Consider the following 23953-nt stretch of genomic DNA (forward strand, 5'->3'; position numbering starts at 1 on the left):
GTGCCATTTAGAACCTGTTCAAGCTCCCTCCCCCCGCCTGTCCGCACATCATCAAGATGAAAAGCAAGAGGAGGAATTCTGGGAGTTGAAGTCCACAACTCTTAAAACTGTCAAGTTTGAACACTCCTGGGGTTTTTTTCTAACGGGTGCAAGGGTCTTGTAACGTGACCCTTGCGTGCTTCAAATGCCAGGGTTTCTAAGCCAACATTTTGGTTGCTAAGCAAGAGCATTGTTAAGTGAGTTTCATCACATTTTACAAGTTGGCCATGCCCACCCAGTCACATGGCTGGCAAGGCACTTCCATCTGGTCACATGGCCAGCAAGCCACTCCCATCCGGTCACATGGCTGGCAATCCACTCCCACAAAGCAGGCCACGCCTACAGAAGAGGTTCTAAAAATTTTTGATACCCACCACTGTCCTCAACTTACAATTGTAATTGAGCATGCCCATTATGATCGTAAGTCATGATGATCAAAAAAATGGACCATCATTAGGCATACCAAATGTTTGCTACAGGCCAGTTTTTGTATCACATCATAAAATGTGATCATTTGACTGCAGGACACTGCAAATGGTTATAAGGACTATCTGTATAAAGTTCAGTTCATTATGCTAGGATCGGTTCTAATTTGTCAAGTGAAATGAAGTCAATTTGTTTGAAAGGGAAGTCCTAGTCAATTTCTCTATATGATTTTATTCAGATACCTGGTAAGCAATGGCAATCCCTCCAGTGTCAGCTAAATTCTCCAGGAGTGTGAAGGAGCCATTGACGCTATGGCCCTTCAGGGAATAGTTCCCATATTGTTTCACCAGACAATCTTTATCTTCTGCTGGTATATTCATGACACAAGTAGAACAGTTCTCAGGCAACACTGTAAACAAAAGGAAAGAAACTCCAGAAAGAAAGCCAGGTCTTATCAGCCACTGTAATTCTCTATATAGTTCCATTAAACAAAATTTCCCTCCTCAAAGCCCTCCTTGAAGCTGTAATGATTAAATATTGGTTCAGTTGGTAGAACTTGATTCTTATGAAAATCTGTACAGCTGTCTAGAATTTCTTCTAGGTTATGGGGTTAGTAAAATGGTTATTTAATCTACTTTTTAGCAGTCTAAAACAATTATAGAATACTTCATAACATTTATATTTTCATTGCCATGCCAAATGCTGAGCCTTGCATCCATTTCTCCCTAAATTAAATCAGCATTAATATAAATTGCTCACATATTTTCCTTCAACATAAGGGGGAAAATACCTTTAGCTCCAAGACATTTTGTGATATTGGCTTCATGGAATTTTTCTATGATGTAAGTACTTTTTTAAAATGTAATTTATTTTCAGGGCATTTCATGGTTGTTGTTTTTTTTTTAAAAAGGGGGTGATTTGCCTTTGAATGGAAAAAGGCAAAACTCTACAGGACTTCGTGTTAGAATTCAATTGAAATTCAAGAGAAAGCAAAATGCCCAAAGCATTCATAACAAAATTGTAGCAGAATTAATTTACATCTCTAGAGTAGTAGCTCAATCCAATATGAATTTGGGCCCCTTTGCGCCATTTAATTAAAATGGTTTGCATGTTATGAATAAAGGTACTTTTTCTGTCTGAGTTAACAATGCATACGGGGAAAGGACGAAACACAAGCTGAGCCCAAGATGTGTTCCTCCTTGAAGAATGGATATATAGAGTTAAAGAAAAACACAGGAGCCCCAAAAGAACTAGATTTTTCGATGGAGGTTTCAATATTGTACTAACCATGTCGTTGTATACTTAACAATTGGTGTGCTATAGGTAGTCCTTGATGTATGACCATAACTTAGCCTAAAATTTCTATTGCTAAGCAAGATAGTTGTTAAGTGAATTTTGCTCCATTTTATGACCTTTCTTGCCACAGTGGTTAAGTGAATCACTGCAGTTGTTAAGTTAGTAACACAGGTGCTAAAGGGATCTGTTTACCCATTTATTTTGCTTGTCAAGAAATCGCAGCAGGTGATCACATGACCCCAGGACACTGCAACCGTCATGAATACATGCCAGTTGTCAAGCATCCAAATTTCAATCCTGTGACTGTGACAATGCTGCAGTGGTCATAAGTGTGAATAGCTGTCATAAGGATTTTTTCCAGTGTTGTTGTAAGTTGAAAGGATTACTAAACAAATGGTTGTAATTCTGTACTCTTTTAAACTGAAATTACTCATGTCACATCTGTCTCATGTATTCAGGCCCTGTTTCTTCTTAGCAAAGCAACCTTGAAAGTGTCAAAGGAAAGAAACGGAAGAAAAGCCCTCTTTCACCCAAATCCAAAATCCGATCCCAAAACCATATACTTAAAAAAAATACAGTTCTGTAATTCTGCAAAGAAAAGATGGATGGGATGAGTGAGTATCAGATGAAAAGGGGACAGAATTATAAAACAGTGGCCAACAAAACATTTGCCATTAAAAAAAAAAAATCACACCTCCCACCCACTAAGCCAGTTGTGAAAGGCTTACAGCACCCGAATTTTCAATTCTGGCCTTACCAAATAAGGCCCTATAAATGCAGCTAGCAAGATAGTCAATATATTACCCATAATTTATCAGAATACATACCATAATCATACAAGGAGTGCAGTAGTTCATGTGCCATGAAAAAACCCATGACTCCAAAGTTGACAGCACTGGAAAAAAGACATGGGAGATCTTTTAAATTTCCATAGAATATATGTGTTTGTATGGATATATAGATACCAAATAGGCTGGAGACTGTCAGCATCTGGACTGGGGAGAGAACAAACTGAACCCTGGCAAATCAGGGCTGTGGCTGATATAGCAAGGTCTTCTGTGGCCACCAGAGCTACTCCTTGATGGGCTAACACTACCCATCAGGGGCAGATTCAAGACTTGGGAATCCTGATGGACTCACAACTCATGTTAGATCAACCCTAACCCCTAAAGCAAGGGGGGTTCCTACCCAACTCTGATTGGTGTACCAATTGTGACCACCCATAACAGACTACTGTAATGTGCTCTTCTTGTGGCTGCTCTTAAATAATATTCAGAAATTGCAGTTGGTTTAAAATACAGCAGCCCACATAATTTTGATAGACAGAGAACATAACACTGATTTTATGAAGTCTGCATTGTTTGCAAGTTGGTTTCTGGTCTACATTAAAATGCTGGTTTTAACCTATAATGCCTTTCATGGTTTGGCACCCAGAGGCTTCAGGATCATGTTCTCCAGCCGGCTTTGGGACAGTGATCAATGGTTTTTATAGCTGTTTTGACATTTTCCTTACCTGGGAAATTCAGTATGGAAGAAAGGATTACGAAACATCCCAGCAGGAAATACTACAGCATGGCGCCGCAGTGAATAGTAGGAATGGACAGACCAAGGAGGCACTTCCCAACTGAAATGGGGGAAAAATCACAGCAAAGGAAGGAAATAATTGCTTTTGTTGGAACTTTCTCATTTTTTGCTGGTATATGTTCTCACATTTATAGCAATGCCAACTTCTTCACAGTTTTAAGCTTCCAAATTACTTGACCTTTTCAGCAGAGTGGCACCAATGTGTTAGCAATCTGCTGATTCAAATGTGTTTCTTGAGTCTGGTTTGTCTTCAGACAGAAGCATCTTACATTTTCAATCTTTTTTTTTTCAACTTTATCATTTACTTATGTATATTAGTATATTATGCTGGTGGGTGGTACATATTATTATTATCATTATTATCATCCTCTGGCTGAATCGATCCATTGTAGAATGAAGGCCTGCTCAATGAAGTTACGGGACGTAATCAATCACACTGGTCCAGTGCAAATTGGCAAATCTACATTTGCTATGATGAAGTGGTTGTCCCAAAGTCACCCAGCTGGCTTCTGTACCCAAGAAAAGACTACAAGTTTAGTCTCCCCATTCCTAGTACAGAGAGAGAGAGAGACAGGCAGACAGACAGACAGACAGAATACATAGATGAAGGCAAGTTTCGAAAATAAGTCTTCATTCAATTGTTGTTGTGTACAAGGGTACATCAATAGTTTATAAAGAAAAAAAGAATTCAGGTAATAGTAATAATAATAGTTAGCAATTCGGAACTTTTCTAAAATGTTTAATCTTATAGATTAAACTGGAAGCCAAGGAGAGCAAACCTGTAGAACAGCAGCAGAAGAGGATGTGGGAAGCCAAGATATTAGTTTATTCATTTGGTAAGAAAAACATACCTATCGTGCAGATGGGGACTGACAAGTCTGAGCAAGAACCTCTTCTTCAGAGAGTTTAGGCAGGCAACCACATTGTGGAAAAAATTATTCTCATCAATCTTCAGCTGAACAAAGTAGCAAACAATAACGTTAGGAATGGGAGTTCAATGACAATGTTTGGCAAAGACAATAAATATTAATTTTCATTTTGTTCTCTGGATTCTACCTAGGTTTCACTTTGTTAAATAATTAAGTACAAATTATGTTGGGTATTTAATTCTTCCGACTCTCCCCTGAAATTCTAAGTTTCTATCAACATGTCATAAATCTGTAGCTCTACAAAGGCACAATCATTTGGCAGGTGAGAGTTTCACTATATACTGCCTGCCTATTAAATAATATTTGTCGCTCCCCCGTCAACTTTCATGGAATAGCTGCAGGAAATAAATTGATTACTCCTTTCCTTTGCAGCTGCAATTTGACAAAAAAATTACTATGTCCTCCTTTCCCATATGCTGCCCTTCCAAGACAAGCAAGCAAGTGTAACTATTAATTGTTAAGACAAAACAAAGAAACAAACAACAACCCATAGGTGTAACATATTTAACATGCAGTTGATTTATGGATGACTATTCAATTTATTACTGATAATTTAAAAGTTTCTAACTTTATTTGTGAAATTGAAAACTGGGCAGTTTTATTTCAAGAGATATCTGAGATAGGAGTATTTTTGAGTGGAGATCAGCTGTGTCAAAATGGGAGGCATAGAGCAGGATTTTCAAACCTTCACTCCTTTTTAGATACCTACAAGAGCAAGGACCTGGCCGTCCTTGCTGTTTTGATATTGTTGACTCTCTTGGCAGTGTCCCCTGATCTAAGGGGAGCCCATGAGATAGTGTCTGTGTCTTTGATTCAATTCCTAATATTTGAAACTGTAGGAGAGCAGCAAATACACTTTTCTGTGTCTTAAGACCCATCCTTCAGTGGAAGAAATAAAGATATTTGAAGCCAAATCACAAATGGTGCTTAATGTTTACCTCTTGGTACTCATCGTCAATTTTGTTTGTTTGGAGCAAGGTTTCTGGATAGCCAATCTCTACTTGGAGGCTATAAATCTAAAAATATGAAAATAAAGATTAGTTATTTACTCTGAATCTATGACATGATGAAAAAAGTACTACTGGCATTGGTATGTAAACAAGGGCATCCTTCAGAAAAGACTTGAGCATTACTTACAGTATGATTTCCCCTGCTTATAACTCTTGTATTCATTCACTAATGTAAATAAACCATATTTTGTACAAAGCAGGCCATAGTCAAAGGCCATTAAAGATTGAATGGGAAATTTTTAAATCTATGCCTGGAATTAGACTGATGAATTTCATGTCTATATAACCTTAATCTTGAAAGTAAAGGTTGCATTGACAACATTACCAAGTGTTACAGAAAAAAAAAAGATAAAATTTCTGACTGGTAAGTGCTGGAATAAATACTCACTTTTCAGAAATATCATATACCTAGAGCTCCATTCCAAACATGGACACTAGTTTTGAAGTTTCTGAGGTGGAGAATACACTCCCTAGATATAAATTCTATTACAGGCATACATTCCCATAACCTAACCAAACAAGCATCACAATAGATGAGCATACTTTCTTCTTGGCTTCTTGACGGGATCGGGAGTCCATCCAATTAACTTGATCCAGATGGCTGTTAATGGCATCCCGGATCTCAGAAAAAATCTCTTCTGCCTGGCCAGAGAAAAGAAAGAGAGTCCCAGAAGTAGGGAAGCACTTCACCTGTTATTTGCCCATAAACCCTAAGACTAAACTGAACTTTAAAAACAAGAAGTTGTATAGTAGATATGGCAGCATTCTTGAAAGGAATGGTTAAGAAGAAACTAAATCTGCTGTTTTGTTTTGAATAGTGGATAATATTGAGTATGGTTATAGAATGCTGAAGAACGTATTTTATCTGATACTACTTTGTTTTCTTCCTGATGGAGGACCCCCCCCCCCTTATAATATAACAGTATCTTCTGCCATTTCTAATGAAATCTAAGATTAGCTATGGATAGGCATGAAACATACCACATAAGCATATTAGTTTGAAAGGCACAAGAAAATATAGGCTAATAAGTCAGTATCTGGTACAATTGAATACCTACGAGATCCTTGGCCTTCTGGGGGAAAATCTCCTGCACAACCATCTTCCCAAGAACAGGTCCAAAGAATGTGCTAGTGTCACTCAAACATTTCCTCCATCGCTCAGTTCTTATCTGAAAATAATTAAAATAAAATTAAACATTGAACAAGTATGAAAAATGAATCCAGAACAAATGGGAGCATTTGCTCCAGAATATAGCTAAATATAGTTATGGATGAAAATCCCCCCCCCCAAAATTCCAGGATTTAAGTTGGAAAAAATAATAATGGAAGAAGACAATGCAACCCAAATGGGCATATCCATGGAGTCCTGCTTGCCCCAAGAGAGTTTCCTTCAATCAAAAATGTATTTGATCTACACACAATAATGTGCTTCTTCCACCTCCTTCAATATGGCATAACAACTTCACCCATCCTTCTAGAGTGCATGAATCTAGAATGGCATCTCAATTTGGAGATCAGGAGCAGGGGGTTTATGAAGACAAGCCATGGGGGCAGTTTTCCTCCCTTTTGTAAAAATAAAATGTGACTGCTAGAAGCTGCAACAACAGAAGACTGTGTCTCTTTCTGCAGCTTCAATGGATGAGGCAATATTGCTGAAGAAGTAATGATATTGCATCTGTGGCAATGGCCATCATTGCAGTCATGAGTCTATCTCAGGAAGAAGCATTTGCAAATCTGAAACATTATCAAGAAACAGAGGGGTTCACTAGGCCAGTGATGGCTAATCTTTTTGTTGTTGTGTGCCAAAAGCGCACACGACAGCGTGCCTGCACCTATAATGTAATGCGTGCGTGACCACCCCCGTGTGTGCACCACCGTATGCATGTGTACATGTGACCCCCCGTGTTTCCCCATGCATGTGCCCCCCCTCATTTTTTGCTTCCAGGTTGGAGCAGGAGGCTTTCCAGATCCAAAACAGGGCTCCAGGGGGCCTTGCAGGGTGCCCCTGCGTCCCATTTTGGCTTCCAACTTGGTGCAGGAGGCTTTCCAAGCCCAAAATGGGGTTGGGGGGGACATGAGGCCCAAAATGCAATGTAAGCGCTCACCCTGCACATGCATCCCCGTGCATGTGCCCTGTGCATGCGTGGCAAAGACCTAAAGACCAGTTGGCTGGCAGAAGGCAGCTGGGCTGGGGCAATGGCTTGTGTGCCCGCAGAGAGGGCTCTGGTTGCCACCCATGGCACTAGGCCATCAACAGGAAGTTTTTGTCTAATTGTGGAACAATCCCAAAATGTAGTTGTTAATAGTAGCATTTGTCCTACTTGACTGGAAATCCACCACCAGACCATATTATTTTAAAAAAGAGAAAAACATGTCCGTACACTTTGTCCCCAATTTAATGTTCAGAGAGAAAGAAGCCCAGGGAACTTACTGATGAGTTAAACATTTATTTTCTTCCATGCATTCTAGCACTCTCAAATTACAATGAAAAAGTGATCTTGGAGTAACATTAAGTGTTAATTCTTAATGCAATAGAAAAAGAGAGTATAAGAAAAGCACTCTTACCATGTTCCCTGTCCTGCTATCCAGTATGTTTGCTAATTCTTGACGAGCTTTCTGGAATTTGCTGTCCAGGGCTGGGGAGAGATTTCCAATTAGGCAAAGTATCATGTAGGTCTGCAATACATCTCTAAAATAAGAAAAAGAAAAGAACAAAATGTGATTTTTGTCCCTGTAATGGTATTGATCTTGAAAGGGCAGTTCAGATTTTATTGTATTGTAAATTTGATAAGAGTCCTTAGCAGAAAATTATCTTACTTATATTAAAATCCAATATTATACTTTTGAGTATGTAAAAAAAAAAAAACTTGCAGATGAAAATCCTAAAATTACAATGGGGATAGTCAGATTTGTAATTCTGGCTATAAAAACACGGTTTTTAGTAACAAATCAATGTTGGCATTTTAAATGCATTATGTAAAAGCTATTATAGATTATGTACCTTAATAATTGTTTGGATCACATGTAAGGCAAATATATATATAGTTGTGTTATTGCTAGCCCTTCATGGAAAAAGAAAACATCAGACAAAAAAAGTATTGAAAAAAGGTGAAATGACTCTTAAGTATGTACTGGTTAAGGACTGCAAAAAGGTGTTTTAGAGTATACATGCAAGAAGGGCCACACATGAATTATGCAAAGTTCTATGAATACCAAACAGGAACATTTCCTCTATGCATTTAGTGCAGAATGTAACTGTGAACATGAAGCAATCAATGTGGCCTCCTTTTTCAACTTCCATATGTACAGTCTGTTCAAAATAGCTTCTCCAGGTCTTGCTTTCTTAAGTTATAGAAGTGAAATTTCAGCATTCCACAAACCAGCAGTGTCTTACCTCCGGTTTTGCCACTGCGCAATAAGTTGTGACATTCCTTTCAAATAATCCATGTCATGCACAGCAATTGGTTGAGACATGTTCAGCTGCACGGGATGGAAAGCTGCCTGAAGGCATGACAGCCAATCAATAGCAGGAGCCTTTTCCTAAAAATAGAATTAGACAGATGAAATGATGAAATCTCACCAAGAAGAGACACAACAAAATACTTGCTTGGAAATTGAAGGCATTCTAATGTGAAGGGAGGGCAGAAAGGAGGAAAGAAGACACACACACAAAACATTCCTCAGAAATCAATAAAAAGACAATGCTATGAATTGGTGGAGAAAGCAGGGCTATACTACAAGCCTGATTTTATGCATGATTTCACATCATAAATCTCATTGTTTCATTTCAGTGCATATGGCATTGTGCCCTGAATAAAAGTAGAATAAAGATTCTGGCAAGATAGACACATTGCTGGCATGTGATTTACAAGCCTAGTAAATGAGAGAATAGCCTACACTGGAAAGTACTGTATTCTCTTTGAAGAAGTAGCTTCATGGACTTCAGATTTCTACTTCTTTCAGTGCAAATAGCTGCCTGGGATCATCTGCTTATTTCGGGTTCCAGTTTAGCCTTCTATTCTTTCATCTACGCCATTGCAATGTACTCTGCAGGGGGCCAACGTTAAAGATGATTTGGAGGCTTCAGTGGGTGCAGAATGTTACTATTACAGTAGCAAAATTCAGTGAATCATTGGTATTTCAAATTCCCTTTGTGCATTAATTTTAGATCACCTACAGTATAAAAAATAATGAATCAATTTAAATCAAAAAGAATTTCAGGTCCTCTTAGCACTAAAAATTCATTTCATTATCCAGAATATCCTGGATTTTGTTTTAAACTGGAAGTTGTTAAGACTAAGAATTTCTAGAAAATGTTTGATAGTGGTCATACTTTCTAGAAATTAATCTAAGTAATCCATGAGGTTTTTTTATCGACTCAGCATTATATACTGTAAAAATACAAAATACACATTTCTGGAAAACTGTATACAACCTGTAGCTTCTTGATGGTAGTGTGGTGAAATAGCATCCTCTTCTCCTGTCGCTTCTTCAGGGGAGTAACAATCTTCTGAAGATTTGAGATAAAGGAGAATGCCAAGGAAACATAGGTAGAAGTAGAATCTGTATGTCCACCCATTAACTCTTCTAGCTTCTTCAAATATGAGTAATATGAACGTAAGACCTGCAAAACAAACCTTTCTTTCAAGCAGAGTCAGTAGTTAAACTTGTTCTGAGCCATTTACTCAGATATGAGCTATCTAAAATAATTAAAAAAAATTATCCACATACCACACTCTTCTACTACTCATATTGAAACAACTTGCTTCCAGAAGTTGTAAATGCTCCAACACTGGAAGTTTTTAAGAAGAGTTTGGATAACCATTTGTCTGAAATGGTGTAGGGTATCCTGCCTAAGCAGGGGGTTGGACTTGAAGACCTCCAAAGTCCCTTCCAACTCTATTATTCTATTCTATTCCATTCTATTCTATTCCAGATACTTAAAAGACATAAGAATAGGCACATCATGAATTTCAAAAGAGAGAAGATTCTAGAGTGTAGGTACCACTGCAAAGAAGGTCCATTTGGGAATAATCACAAGACAATGCCCTGTTAATCCTGTCTCATGCAACAGGACCTCCCTAGATGACCTTAGCAACTGACAGACCTGTAATGATGAAGGTATATTTTCAGCTGGTGTGATCCTAAGTTGTTAAGCACTTTATAAGTCAAAAATGAAAATCTGAACCTGGATTGGTAGCTAATTAACAGCCAGTGCAAATGCAACTGTCCCTTGTGGCAACTTGGCTGTCAGATTATGTACCAACCAAAGTTTCCACACCAAGCACAGCAGCAACCCAATATAGACCATACTAAAGGTTTAAATATGTGGTTTCCAGTTCAAGAATGACTCTGTATTTAGATGTGCTTGTTCAAGAAGGCACATCAACTAAAGTTTACAATAAGTTTTCTTAAACAGAAATCACATGGCTATCAAAGACAATGATGCCTTTTGGAATCATCTGCCAAAAACATCTTCACTTTACCAGGATTCCATCTAACGATGTAAGTTATCCAGCCATCCTACCACTACATCCAGACAGAGACTCTCAGAATCAGATTCTATGGAATAGTAAGCGTTAGTGTCATTTGCATACTGAAAATACCAAAGCCAACATTTATGACAGTCACAGTTTCATATAAATGTGCGAAGGAACATGTCTGTGGAGCTTCTCGCTCCGGCACTTCTACGGGAAAATAACCAAAAAAAGAGGAGAAACTGCCCTTCGAAATCGAGCGAGAGAGAGACCAGGGCACGAGTGATTTTGGGGGGGTTTGGTGCTGGCAGCGGACTAGAGAGATATCGCTCTCAAAGGCTGCCTTTCAAGAAAAACGCTGACGCTGTTTGGGGGCCGCCCAGAAGACGCCGCGGCCCAGCTGATCCGGAGAAGCATTTTGAAGACGCCGCCTGGGTGCCGTTTGGAAGGCATTGCAGTCCAACTTAGTTGGAGACGTTGGGTAATATGTTTGGGGGTGCTTCTACGACCCGGCTGGCCTGAGAGAGCCTCGACTCTCCTCCATCTGCTGGCTGAGAGACTTCCCCCCCTCCCTCTGCTATTCTCTCTCCCACGTCTGCTTCTCTGGTCGCTGTGGCCATTTTGAAAACGCTAGTCTCCCTTTTTCGGCGGCTCGGGTAGCTGGATTCCAACACTAAAGCAGCCAGGCTCCCACTGCAGTTTTTCTCAGGCTGGTGAGGGAAGAGGCTCCTGTAGGAGAACGAGCTCCAGGGGGCCCGAAGAAGCAAACAGCTGGGTCGCCGTTTTGAGCGGCCCTCGTATGATGCCTTTGGGTGGCATTTCTCAGCTTTTTCGACATTTTCAACTGCGCCTTCCTGACCTTGAGGACTGTGAGGAGTTCTTAGAATTGCACTGGACTATCCATCTTTTTTGCCCCAGGGAGAAGGCGGTCAGCCTGGGACAGCACTGGGAGAGAATGGGAGGTCGTTTCCATCTGCTATTGTTGCACCCCCCCTTCCTCTCCCCTCGGCTTGGCCTCTCCTGTCAGTGCATTCTCTCCCCCACTGGGCCCCCGCCATTGCAGGGCCTTTTACTGCGTGAGACTTGACTCCTTCCTGAGAGTGGCTTTTGGACTTTTTGGATTGTACTTTCATCTGCCCTCTTATCTGCACTGCCACCTGCATCTTCATCTACCATGCCCATCGCTGCCTGATGCCGCCTCGGACCTGCTGCCGCAGACAGCACCACTATTGGACGAGCGGAGGGCACTTACAGTTCGTAAGAAGGCCCTCTCCCTCCCTCAACCACTCTGGACTTTCTTTTGGACTTTCCCAGAATTTGCACTTTTTAAGTAACTGCGCAACTTCTTTCTTTCCTTTTCTCTTCTTTTTCTTCTTTCTTTTTTCTTCCTTTGTATGGGATATGCATGGGATACGCATGTGATTGAGCGAATGGTTCCACTTTTATTGACTTATCTGCTGTATTTTGTGTTTTAATTATCGTGTGGAGACTGCTTGGGTGAGTGAATGAGTATGTGTGCTTCGGAGGACCTACCGGGGAATGCGGGGGTCATCGGGGTGGCTGGGGGGACCACGGCCACGGGAGTGGGCCAGAGCATTATGGTCGTAACGGGGAGGGGCAGATATGGCAGGGACTTTAGGGCTGGCCATTACCAGGGAAGGAGGGTTCGCTACGTCACAGAGATCCCTCCTTCCGGCCCTATGAGTTCCACTCCGAGGCCAGATGGCGCGAGTAATCAGGACCCTGGTCTCAGGCTGTTGTCGCTAAATGCCAGGTCTGTTGTTCACAAGGCTCCCCTCGTCCGGGACTTAATTTTAGACAAGAGGGCAGATCTGGCATGTATTACTGAAACCTGGCTGGGCACGGAGGGAGGAGTCCCCCTCGTAGAGATGTGCCCAGACGGATTTCAGGTGCTTCACCAGCCGAGAGCCCAGGGAAGGGGTGGCGGTGTGGCTATCATTATCCGGGAGTCTTTAGCACCTCGTAGGATCCCTGCTCCGGAGCTTGTCGGGTGTGAGTCCCTGCTGGTGAAGTTGGACCTCAAGGGTCAAGTGGGTCTGCTGCTAGCGTACCTGCCTCCCAACAGCATTGCAGCAGCCCTCCCCTCGCTCCTCGAGTCAGTAGCCGAGCTGGCAATTGAGTTCCCCAGGCTTATGGTCCTGGGGGATTTCAATTTGCCTTCACTCGGTGAACACTCTGATGGGGCGCAGGAGTTCATGGCTTCCATGACAGCCATGAGCTTGACCCAGGTAATCAGGGGCCCAACCCATTCAGCGGGTCACATGCTCGACCTCGTATTCCTCTCGGAGCAGTGGACTTGTGATCTTGGTCTGAGGGGTAACGAGATCATACCCCTGTCGTGGTCAGACCACTGCCTACTGAGGCTTGACTTCCGGAGGCCAAACCCCCACTGTAGGGAGGAGGAACCGACCAGGTGGTTTCGCCCCAGGCGACTGATGGACCCTCTGAGGTTCCAGACGGAGCTTGGGGTTATTCCTGATACTCTCGCCCACAGTTCGGCAGAGACTCTGGTTGCTGCCTGGCACTCGGCAGCATCGGAGTCCCTTGACCGGATTGCGCCACTACGGCCCCTCCAGGTCGGCGGATCCCGGAGGCCTCCTTGGTTCACCGAGGAGCTCCGGGAGAAGAAGCGCCGGAGGAGATGCCTAGAGCACCTGTGGAGGTCCGATAAGTCCGAAACGAACCGAGCACTTTTAACAACTAGCACCAAGGAGTACATCAGGGCACTTAGGGCAGCAAAAAGATCTCATATTGCCACCTTGGTTGCGTCCGCTGAGTCTCGCCCAGCCGCCCTGTTTAGGATAACCCGTTCCCTCCTGAATAGGAGGGATACGGGGGAACCCTTGCAGGGTAGAGCTGAGGATTATGCCCAATTCTTAACGGACAAAGTTTGCTCGGTTTCGGTTGGATTTGGACTCCACCTCTGCAGTTCCAGCCGAGGCACAAGAGGATGAATTGGTAGACCGCCCCTGGGTTGAGTTTCAGGATGTTGCTCCTGGGGACGTGGACAAGGCCATGAGGGCTGTGAGTGCCTCCACCTGTGTACTGGACCCGTGTCCCTCCTGGCTGGTTGCCAACAGCAGTGAGGTGACACGAGGCTGGATCCAGGCGGTTGTTACCGCCTCTCTTTGGGAGGGGCACTTCCCTGCCGCACTTAAAGCGGCGGTGGTGAGACCCCTCCTAAAGAAGCCATCTTTGGATCCAGCTGTCCTCAACAACTATCGTCCAGTCTCCAACCTCCCCTTTGTGGGGAAGGTTGTCGAGAAGGTGGTGGCCTTCCAGCTTCAATGGTCCTTGGAGGAAGCCAGTTATCTTGACCCCTTCCAGTCGGGTTTCAGACCTGGTTACAGCACAGAAACTGCTTTGGTCGCATTGACCGATGATCTCTGGAGAGCCAGAGATGGAGGCCATGCCTCCATCCTGGTTCTCCTTGACCTCTCAGCGGCTTTCGATACCATCGACCATGGTATCCTTCTGCGACGACTGCAAGAGGTGGGGGTGGGAGGCACTGTTTTGCAGTGGTTCTCCTCCTACCTCTCGGACAGGTCGCAGTCGGTGTTAGTTGGGGGGCAGTGATCGACCCCTAGGCCCCTAACATACGGGGTGCCGCAGGGTTCGGTCTTATCCCCCCTACTATTTAACATCTACATGAAACCGCTGGGCGAGATCATTCGGAGGCACGGGTTAAGATACCACCAATACGCGGACGATACTCAGTTGTATCTGTCCGCCCCGTGCCAACTCAATGAAGCGGTGGACGTGGTGAACCGGGGTCTTGAAGCCGTTAGGGACTGGATGAGGGCTAACAAGCTTGTACTCAACCCGGAGAAGACCGAGTGGCTGTTGTGTTTCCCTCCCAAAGATTCAACCAGTGTTCCATCGCTAGGGCTGGGGGGTCAAATTTTATACCCCTCAGAGAGGGTTCGCAACTTGGGAGTCCTCCTGGATCCACAGCTGACTTTCGACCACCATCTGACGGCTGTGACCAGGGGGGCATTTGCCCAGGTTCGCCTGGTATGCCAGTTGCGACCCTACCTGAACCGGGAGGCTCTCACAACAGTCACTCGTGCCCTTGTGACCTCTAGGCTGGAATACTGCAATGTGCTCTACATGGGGCTGCCCTTGAAGAGCATCCGGCGACTTCAGCTAGTCCAGAACGCGGCCGCGTGAGTGATTGTGGGCGCACCTCGGTTCGCCCACATAACACCTATCCTCCGCGAGCTGCACTGGCTACCTGTTGATCTCCGGGTGCGCTTCAAGGTGCTACTCACCACCTTTAAAGCCCTCCATGGTAGTGGATCTGCGTACTTGAGAGACCGCCTCCTGCCAATTACCTCCCTGCGACCTATAAGATCACATAGATTGGGCCTCTTCCGAATACCATCTGCCAGTCAGTGCCGACTGGCAACTACACGGAGGAGGGCCTTTTCAGTAGCAGCTCCGACCCTCTGGAACGATCTCCCCGTGGAGATTCGTACCCTCACCACCGTCCAGACCTTCCGCACAGCCCTCAAGACCTGGCTATCCCATCAGGCCTGGGGATAAGATCACAATCTGTCCCCACCCGAATGAAGAATGAATGTTGAGTACTATTTTAACTCTTATGTATTGTTTTATGTTTATTGTTTATACCCCCTCCCTATTTTATGTAAGCCGCCCTGAGTCCCCGCGGGGAAAAGGGCGGCCTATAAATATTAATAAAATGCTAAAAAAAAAAAAATGATAGATAGCATTGGAATAAAATGTCTATGGAGATTTTTAAATCATCCAGGTCATGGTTGTCCCAAAGGTGCTTTTTCAAAAGGCAACTGGACTTGCTTTTCCTTGAAGATATTTTGCTTCTCATCCAAGAAGCTTCTTCTGACTGAATGGTGGCAGATGGAAGGATTTATATTCCATTCTCCACCATTCAGTCAGAAGTTAAGAAGTGCAATGTCTTCAAGAAAAAACAGTCTAGTTGCCTTTTGAAAAGCGCCTTTGGGATGGGAATAAAATACTATTTACAAGATCTCACAACACAACTTTTAGAGAGCATAGGCACAGTCAGCAATTGCTATTTTCTGAGATGATCAGTGGATAAGGTAATATGGTCAAGTGAGCAAGACATCTCATCATAGCTACAGGCATCAGGGGGTACAATGTACAGTTCAGTAGATTTGAAATCAAAACTGTGTTCACATTAGCATGAAGATGAGCAATTTTGTCCTCAGTGCCTTCTAAATCTTTCAAGCAAGTAATTGAAAGCTGTAAATTCAATTTATCTGAGGCAATGACAATAAATTCTTTAACAATAATAAACCCACTTTGAAAAGATCTGCTGAGCAGCTATTTAAAGATGTGAAGAAGTCTTTACAACTTTTTTATGCCACCCAACAAGCAGGGCTGTGTGCACCACCATTGTAAATATCATACCGCTCCTCACCTTCTCCATGGTCAGAGATTTCAGGAGAACTAGGGAGAAGTTTTTTTTAATCTACAATGCTGAATAAAACAATTTAGAGCAATTGTCTGAATATCTTTTGTTTTCCTGTTGTACAGTATAGATCAAAAAGATTCAAAGTAGTTGAATATGCTTTTGTCCCATATACTGGTAGTAGATTAAAACAAGATTATTAACTCTGGCTTCTGCAAAAAACCCAGAGCAGCCAAAAATCCATTAGATTCCATTAGTTGTCAAGGGTGGATGCTCTTAATGATTCCTTTTACTTTTTTGAGGGGAATGAAGCTCTGAGCATTATGTTGGAATAACTATTATCTTTTCCTCCAGTATCAAATTCATTCTACCCATATCCCAGGCCAGAATTAACGTGAGAGTATGTCCTACCTATACTAAGACAGTTAAATGTCATAATTACGATTTTATCTAGTTATAGTTTTAGAATGATTCACAGTTAACATGGAAAGCATAAAGTCTCAGCTTCAGCATGAATTGAATTGTTGAACTTTTGTAGGATTGTTATCCTGGAGTTCTTTAATAGCACACTTCAGATCATCTTAGCTAGTTCACACAGGAAGGCTATAAACCAAGTTTCTTCAAAGTGCCCCACTGATTCAATGCCACATAAAGACCATAGTATATTTCAATTTGGACAAATTACCTGGTGATTAAATTGATTACAATGGAGACTTCAAATCCCCACCATGAGTTGATGCTACTTTAAAAACATAGACAGCAATATCATCCATTTAAATTTCTCAGTACAATACAGTAACAGACATCATAGATGAATGAGTCCTTATGACCCACCTTACATATATTCTCAGTTTCACGCAACAAGCACAAGACATAGAAACTGACTTGAGAAATGACTAAACCAGAAACAGTAAATGAATCATTTAACACAGCTTACCTGGGGATAATTCACATTTCTTTCAAAAGAGTATTCTAGTGGCAACTCAAATTCTGGATGGTCAATCTGAAAAAAGAAAACAAGAATAGATACCAGCTATATTACAAACAGGGTAATAATAAACAAAAAGTAATTGTAAGGGAAAGAAAGGAAATAAGGGAAGGAGGGAGGGAAGGAAGGAAGGAAGGAAGGAAGGAAGGAAGGAAGGAAGGAAGGAAGGAAGGAAGGAAAAAAGTGTTGAGAGAATATTGACTTCTGCAAAATTGCTGATGAGGGAGCATTGTAAACACAAGAGTTTACAATGTCGTTGTTATAGGCAATGGCACAAATTTGCATTAAATTTGCATGTGATTATCTATCAAATATAAGCTGATATAGCAATTTTCAAAGAGGAAAATAATACATTCTGAGTTGTTGCTGTTGATAATAAATCGTCCATTGGATCATGGATTTTGTTTGGAACCAATAAGCATTTCTAACTCCACTAGACAGAGCAATGATGCCAATGCAAGTACCGTATGATGTAAAACCTAGCTAATATCTTTCCTTAATTTAAAAAAAGCTATGTAATCCTCCACACTTTAAATGTCAGCATGAAAATTTACTGAATGTTGTGAACAGTGGTAGATGCATTTTTCAGAAGAGCTTAGATCTCTGTCTCTATCTCTCCCTCCACCCCCCTCTCTCTCTCTTTCCTGACCTCCCCCCCCAAAATTGCACTAAAGAAGCATGTTCACATATCTATGTAGTAATACATGAAAATATATAAAAAAACAAAAATACTCAAATTTCCATTAACTTTCTTTTATATGGGGGGGGAAATCATCACACCTGAATCCTGATATAACATGGAAAGGAAAGAGGTTTATCATAATATTTGTTTTGATCACTGCATGTTCATAGCTGCACATGGCCGTATTCTGTGCGCTAATTCCGTTGTTCTGACTCTGCATAAGGTAACTTCATAGAGGAAAATGCATGTACTTGAATCAAACATTTTCACTGCATTGCCTAAATGTTGCCTTCTAGCAGTCCTACCTGGATAATATTGGTGTTTGGATCAGATGAACTGGGTCCCACATATGCTTTGAAGAATGGAAAAGTGTTGTATTTTTCCATGAGTATCTGAAGAGTTTGGTTAAAATCTGTTTGTTTCCAGGAACCGGTGATATTCCAACCACCAATCTGAACAAAGAAAATTGAACTTTGTTACTGTAGGAAGCCCCTTCCCTCAGAGAATGAAACATTTTGGGGAATATTAAAAAACGAGGCAGAATATTATATTTCCCCAAAGAAGAAATGGAGAAAACAGGTTCTTAAAGGCAACCCCTTCCTGCATAGTAAAACAGCCTCAAGCAGATACCTAAAGTCTTTAGAGATGGATATTTTGTGTCCATTAAGAAGGACTGGGCCAATCTATTCACAAACAAAGCTCCTGCTGATGGGATTGCAAATGACAGGACAGGACATTTAGGACATAATAGGATTAACTCACCCCTATTAGAACAGCAAAAAAGACAAAGTTCACTACATTGCACAACCCCCTGGAGCATTTCAAACACAAACCCCCAAAGAATGTATAAAAGCCCACTCATCCCAACCGCATTTTGTCAGCTGTCCCAGAACTGCATGCTATTGTTGCTTCTGCTCATCAATAATCACAGTCCTTCTTTCCAACCAACCTCCATTTTATTTCCAACACCTTTTTTCCAGATTGGAACTGTACTGGATTTTTTCTTCCAGTATTACCAAGAAAAAAAAGGGTTATAAAATAGCTAAGTATGCATAAGTTCTGAGTCAAAAAATGCTCAGCTCAAATTTAATTTCAGAAATGGACTCAACTAAGACTCCTTTTCCAAAAAATGAAACCATAATAATAGTAATAAACTCCATCCCTACCATATGTAAGGACAGGTTTCATTCTTTTCTTTCCACATTTGCAATCCTGATAAACGTCCTACTACACTGTCCTTATCTTAAAATAATAATCCCTGTAACGGAATGCATGGATTACCTAGAGGAAAAGAGAGAGGCAATGCTGCCTTGGAAGCCATCATATAAGACAGAGACGAGCTGACAATTGTTTGTCAGTCAAAAAATGAAAGATAGGAAGGAGCTTCCCTAATGGGTCAAGCAGTTAAAAATGGCAGGCAAGAAGTTTGTGCTTTCAGACTTGTAAGATTCTAATAATGTAGCCTTATACCAAAGTAGATTTAGCTCATCTAGTTGTATTCCCCAGTCCACATGTCTTCATTAAAACAAAGGCAAAATTCTGATTCTCCCCCTCCCACCCTCAAAATAAGAGCATTAGTATTTCTGTCAAGATTGTGTTATGGGAAGAAAGAGTTTTTTTTCTTTCTGCCAGAGCACTATTGTTTCACTCCATTATTATTTGAACTTATTTTTTTGTAATACATTTTATTTATTTCATTTTCATTTTATACAATCACTTATATACTGTGCATAAAAAAAAAGGAAAAAAAAAACCCAACATAACACTTCATTCCCCCATACACCCTCTCTTCTCCCCCTCCAACTTTCCTTTCACCCCTCCAGCATTCCCCTCTTCTACTTCCCTACCCCCTCAGACATCTCCCCCTCCCTCCATCTCACCCTCCTTACATTCCCTCTCACTCCCTCTTTACTTCTCCCTTCTCTTTCCCTCTTCTCCTCACTTTGGTGTATCCATACAATTCAGTTTGTTTTTAAAATAAAAGTGGAAAAAGAAAAAAAGAAAAAAAAGAAAAACGAGCCGCAGTATACAAGTGAATTCTTATTGTTCTAAGGATTGAAACTGTAATTCCACCCTCCCCCCTCCCCCCTATAATCCCCCCTCCCTAACCCCCTTACGGCTTCGCAGGTCCCATACCCGGCATAATTCTTTAACAAGCATTTGAGTATAATAAGGCCAGCTAACTTTAAAATTAAAAAAATAAGATAAAAGTAAAGCCAAAAAGAAAAAGGAAAAATAGTAGAAAATAAGAAATTAAAAAAAAAACACACACTCACACACAAAAAGAAGAAAGAAACAAAAAGGGTCAATAAACCCACTACGTTAACACAGCTTCCCATTATCTGTAAATCTTAAACAATGTAGCTCATTCCAAATTTCGGTTATTTTGCTACTTGCAGGGTTTCAAACTGTATTAGAGCCAGGTAAGTTGATCAATTAGGATTCCCCAACTAAAAGTCTCATTGCTTTGTCTATCTATTCAGACCTTTAATTTATCTCTTTTTTATCCAAATATCCAAACCTTTCTATAACACCATTAAACTCAAATACTTCTTTCATTTTTCATTTCCAACACCTCCCTTTCTATCCTTACCCACCTCCACATATAAATTTTTTACCTTCCACCCTGCCTTTATCCATATCCACATATATATTTTATCCACATTCATTGCTCCTCCCATGTTTACTCCACTTTCCTGAAGATTCTCCGACCAATCTTTCTTAACCTTATATTGAGATAGCAACTCAAACAAACATCAGCTTGCGTTCTAGCCCCAGGTAATCTAGTTAAGCTTTCGCTACCCCTCCCTCTCCCACGCACCTCCCAACTCCGTTCGTCCCAAACCACAACTCAAAAAGATCACAATTTCCGCTCTCCTCGCCTAAGAAAATAGTTCATGCGCAATTTGAGTTAGAGTTCAGACAAAACTTATGTACAATATATGTCCACAATCAGCAACGCTTCTTTCAGTCTCCATGTCTCATCATCGATATGCCACTTTTCCATTTTATCCCAGACGGAAATCATAAAGCTTTAAAAACAACGCTTAGTCTTTATTCTTTAGTCTTCTGCCCTTCCGGAAGAGGAAAGCAACACCCTCCGCCTTGTAGCCACGTGTCTCGCTGTTTGTCTTCTCCTTCTCCTTGTCTCTCTCCAGGTCCGGATGAATCAGGAAGTCCCGCCTTCAGGGTCTCGTAGTAAAATTTTCGGGCTTCACAGACAGAATTAATGCGATGTTTTTGGTTGCCAAATGTAACTGTAATACCAGCTGGGACTTCCCATTTGTATGGAATCTGAGAGTTTCTGAGTTCTTCGGTTAAGAAAGCGTACTGTCTCCTTGTTCTTAATATTTGAAATGGTATCTCTTTAAAAACAATCAAGTCCTCCCCATCAATTCTCAACCTCTTTCCGTAAAGCCTCTGTATTATCTCATTTCTAGATTCCCTTGTAGTAAAGTATATTATTATGTCCCTCGGAAGCTGTCGCTGTTTTGCTACCCAGGAATTCTGGCGGTAAATTCTTTGAATCTGCCAATCAAAGTTAAGTCCCGGACTTCCCACCAAGCGGCTGAAAGCCTCAAAGAAGGTTTGTTTCAAATTCTCCTGTTGGTTTTCACGCAGTCCTCTAACTCTTATAGCAAAGGCAGTCTTATCATAATTTATCATGACAAGTTCTTTTTGAGCAGTTTCAATTTCCTGTTGCAACATTTGAATTTTTGATATCAGATTAAGGTTAGTTTCTTCCAAAAGTTCCAATTTGTCCTCCGTTTCAGCAATATAATCTGTCATGACTGTCATTACTCCGATCATATCCTGCTTTGCCTGAGCAATTTTAGCATCAAATTGATCACATAAATCCGATATCAGTTGATTAATCTCCTGTCTGAAATCATTAAGCGTTTTGAGAAGAAATTCTTGTGTTAGCAAATCTCCCGTGGAGGGTGTAGGAGACAAGGGTAGCGACTTCATAGCAGTTTTTGGAGATATGTTATTAAGGAAGCGCTTCTGTTTAGATTTGGGAGCCATTCCAGAATAAAAATAAAAATAAAAGCCAAGCAATCAAGCGAGCCAAAAATCAAAGTCTCTGCTCCCCTCAGTTAATCTTTTAGCAATTAGTACGGAGAAGCCTTCAGGAGGGTAGGGCTAACTAAGTACGTCACCTCAAACACAAAAGCTACGAGATCGCCATCTTGTGACGCAGCTAAAAAAGAAAGGGAGCCTTTTGCGAAATTGAAGCTGGTATTTTAAATAGTAATGGAAGAAATTCCTCGGGAATGGTCCCCGCCCGGATTGACTTTTAAATAGCTTAGCTTTGTCCTGGGGGGAGAGGCAATCTGCCTAGGCTGCAAAAAAGGCAGCGCGGAAAACTGGCCGGAGTAAAGGCTCAGCTAATGTTGAACCTCTTCTCCATTCACAGCAAAAAGAAAAGCTATGAATTACAAAGAGATCCTAACGACTGACCTTCTCCCTGCCCCTTTCTGCCAGAAAGGGGAGATATCTATAGATCTTATAAGATATACGAACCAGAGTCCTGGCAGGAGCTTTGTTGAGCTCCCGACGGCGGCATATCCTCCCCCCGAAGCCCATTATTTGAACTTATTGATGGACTTACAGCCCTGCCTCAGGTGATGAACCCCAACAGCACATTTTCCTGTTCCCTCCTTTTTTAACACATTTCTTGTATTAATATAGAACCCAATATAGACAGAAGAAACAGTGAGTAAATAGAATTGTAAAGTTGACATCTAGATACCACCTAATATTATGGAGGGGGTAAGTCAGTAGGATAATGACTTATCTGAAGCAACTTTTTGCCCATCTGAAAATGAAAAAAAATATCAAAATGAATTATGGCCTTGATAAGAAACTGCAGCATTCCATGTATCCTTCACTCATTTACCTCAGTAATGTTTGCAAAGAAACTTTCTAATGGAGGGATATTACTTTTTTTTCCCTCTTGGGCAATGATTTTTAAAAGTGTTTTCTTTTTTTTCTTTCAAGTTTTTTATTTATATATGTATATGTATAAATGCGTGAACAGTGTGGCACCTGGATATCATATATTCTAATTCAAATAAAACTAGTAGAATTAATCATAGTTATTACATTCAACCAACTTGCATACTATACTATATTTCTAATAATAATACACATTTATATTAAGTTATAGTCTGTCATTATTTAATTATTCCATGTCTTCTCTTGTTATTGCTTTTATGTTATTATGCAAAAGTGTATTAATATTAACACTAATATTCCCCCTTTCTCTTATTTCTATCTCTTATTCAAACTTTTAATCATGTCATCCTTTTATTAAAAGACATTTTCTTTCTATCCTACCTAACTTTTAATCATGTCACCTATCTAAAAAAGAAATGAAAGAGAAAAAGAAAAGAAAATCAGAACAGCAACAAAAAGAGAAATCATCTATCCATCGTCTCTTGCCCTCTTCAGTATTTTAGTTGCTATGCTTTTTTTTTACTTGCCTCCTATATTCCTCTCTTAGATCTTTATCTCTGTCTACATCTACTTCTTGGCTATTCAATCTAAGTATTTCTCCCATTTTTATCCTCTTCCTCTGCCTAATTTCCAAAATTTCTGTCCAAGCCCCTATCTTCCTTTCAAAAGTATCTTCCTGTATTTTCAATTCTCTTTTCAACTCTCTTAAAATATTTCCCCCCTGGTTTAATTCATCAATCACTGTTATTTTCATTATTATCTCTTCCTTTGTATTCTTCTATTGTTTGCTGGTTCTTCGGTCCAATCTTTTCCTTCATTTCTTTTGTTAGCTCCACCCTTTCCTGAGTGTCTTGGTCTTTACTCGTCATCCCTTGTATAGTATTTTCCATTTTTTCCATAATCTCCTTAAATCCTTTCTCCATAGTGTTCTTTGTGTTTTGAAAAAGCAACGCCATCTCCTTCAATGTTCCACTCATTTCTTCCTTATTGAGCATCTTATTTTGTTTTTAAAATCCAACTCTTGTCCAGTGGTCCAAGAACTATTTATTCCGTCCTAAAGTTGCCCTTCAAGAAGTACACTAATCACAGTTCTTTATATCCCATAGATAAACAATCAGCTCTGTTTGAA

The 23953-nt window shown here is 41.0% G+C and overlaps 1 protein-coding gene across 3 annotated transcripts in view; it reads right to left on the bottom strand.

The window, feature by feature from the left end:
- Positions 1 to 23953, bottom strand: part of KEL (Kell metallo-endopeptidase (Kell blood group)) — a 49467-nt gene that overhangs the window by 3763 nt on the left and 21751 nt on the right. For all 3 annotated transcript variants that reach the window (XR_001313208.2, XM_014060338.2, XM_014060339.2), the window contains exons 5-16: positions 18171 to 18317; positions 17133 to 17198; positions 9720 to 9908; positions 8679 to 8824; positions 7850 to 7973; positions 6343 to 6453; positions 5828 to 5926; positions 5213 to 5290; positions 4197 to 4300; positions 3275 to 3385; positions 2589 to 2656; positions 708 to 874 (exon numbers count right to left, since the gene is read on the bottom strand). Coding sequence is in view for 2 of the 3 variants with exons in the window: in XM_014060338.2 (XP_013915813.2) it covers positions 708 to 874; positions 2589 to 2656; positions 3275 to 3385; positions 4197 to 4300; positions 5213 to 5290; positions 5828 to 5926; positions 6343 to 6453; positions 7850 to 7973; positions 8679 to 8824; positions 9720 to 9908; positions 17133 to 17198; positions 18171 to 18317 (1410 nt within the window). In the remaining variant the exon portion in view is untranslated. The remainder of the gene's footprint in view (positions 1 to 707; positions 875 to 2588; positions 2657 to 3274; positions 3386 to 4196; positions 4301 to 5212; positions 5291 to 5827; positions 5927 to 6342; positions 6454 to 7849; positions 7974 to 8678; positions 8825 to 9719; positions 9909 to 17132; positions 17199 to 18170; positions 18318 to 23953) is intronic.

This window comes from Thamnophis sirtalis, unplaced genomic scaffold (assembly GCF_051295495.1).
Source record: "Thamnophis sirtalis isolate CommonGarterSnake01/CBP01778 unplaced genomic scaffold, rThaSir2_p1.2 scaffold_5, whole genome shotgun sequence".
NCBI classification, from domain to species: Eukaryota; Metazoa; Chordata; class Lepidosauria; order Squamata; family Natricidae; genus Thamnophis; species Thamnophis sirtalis.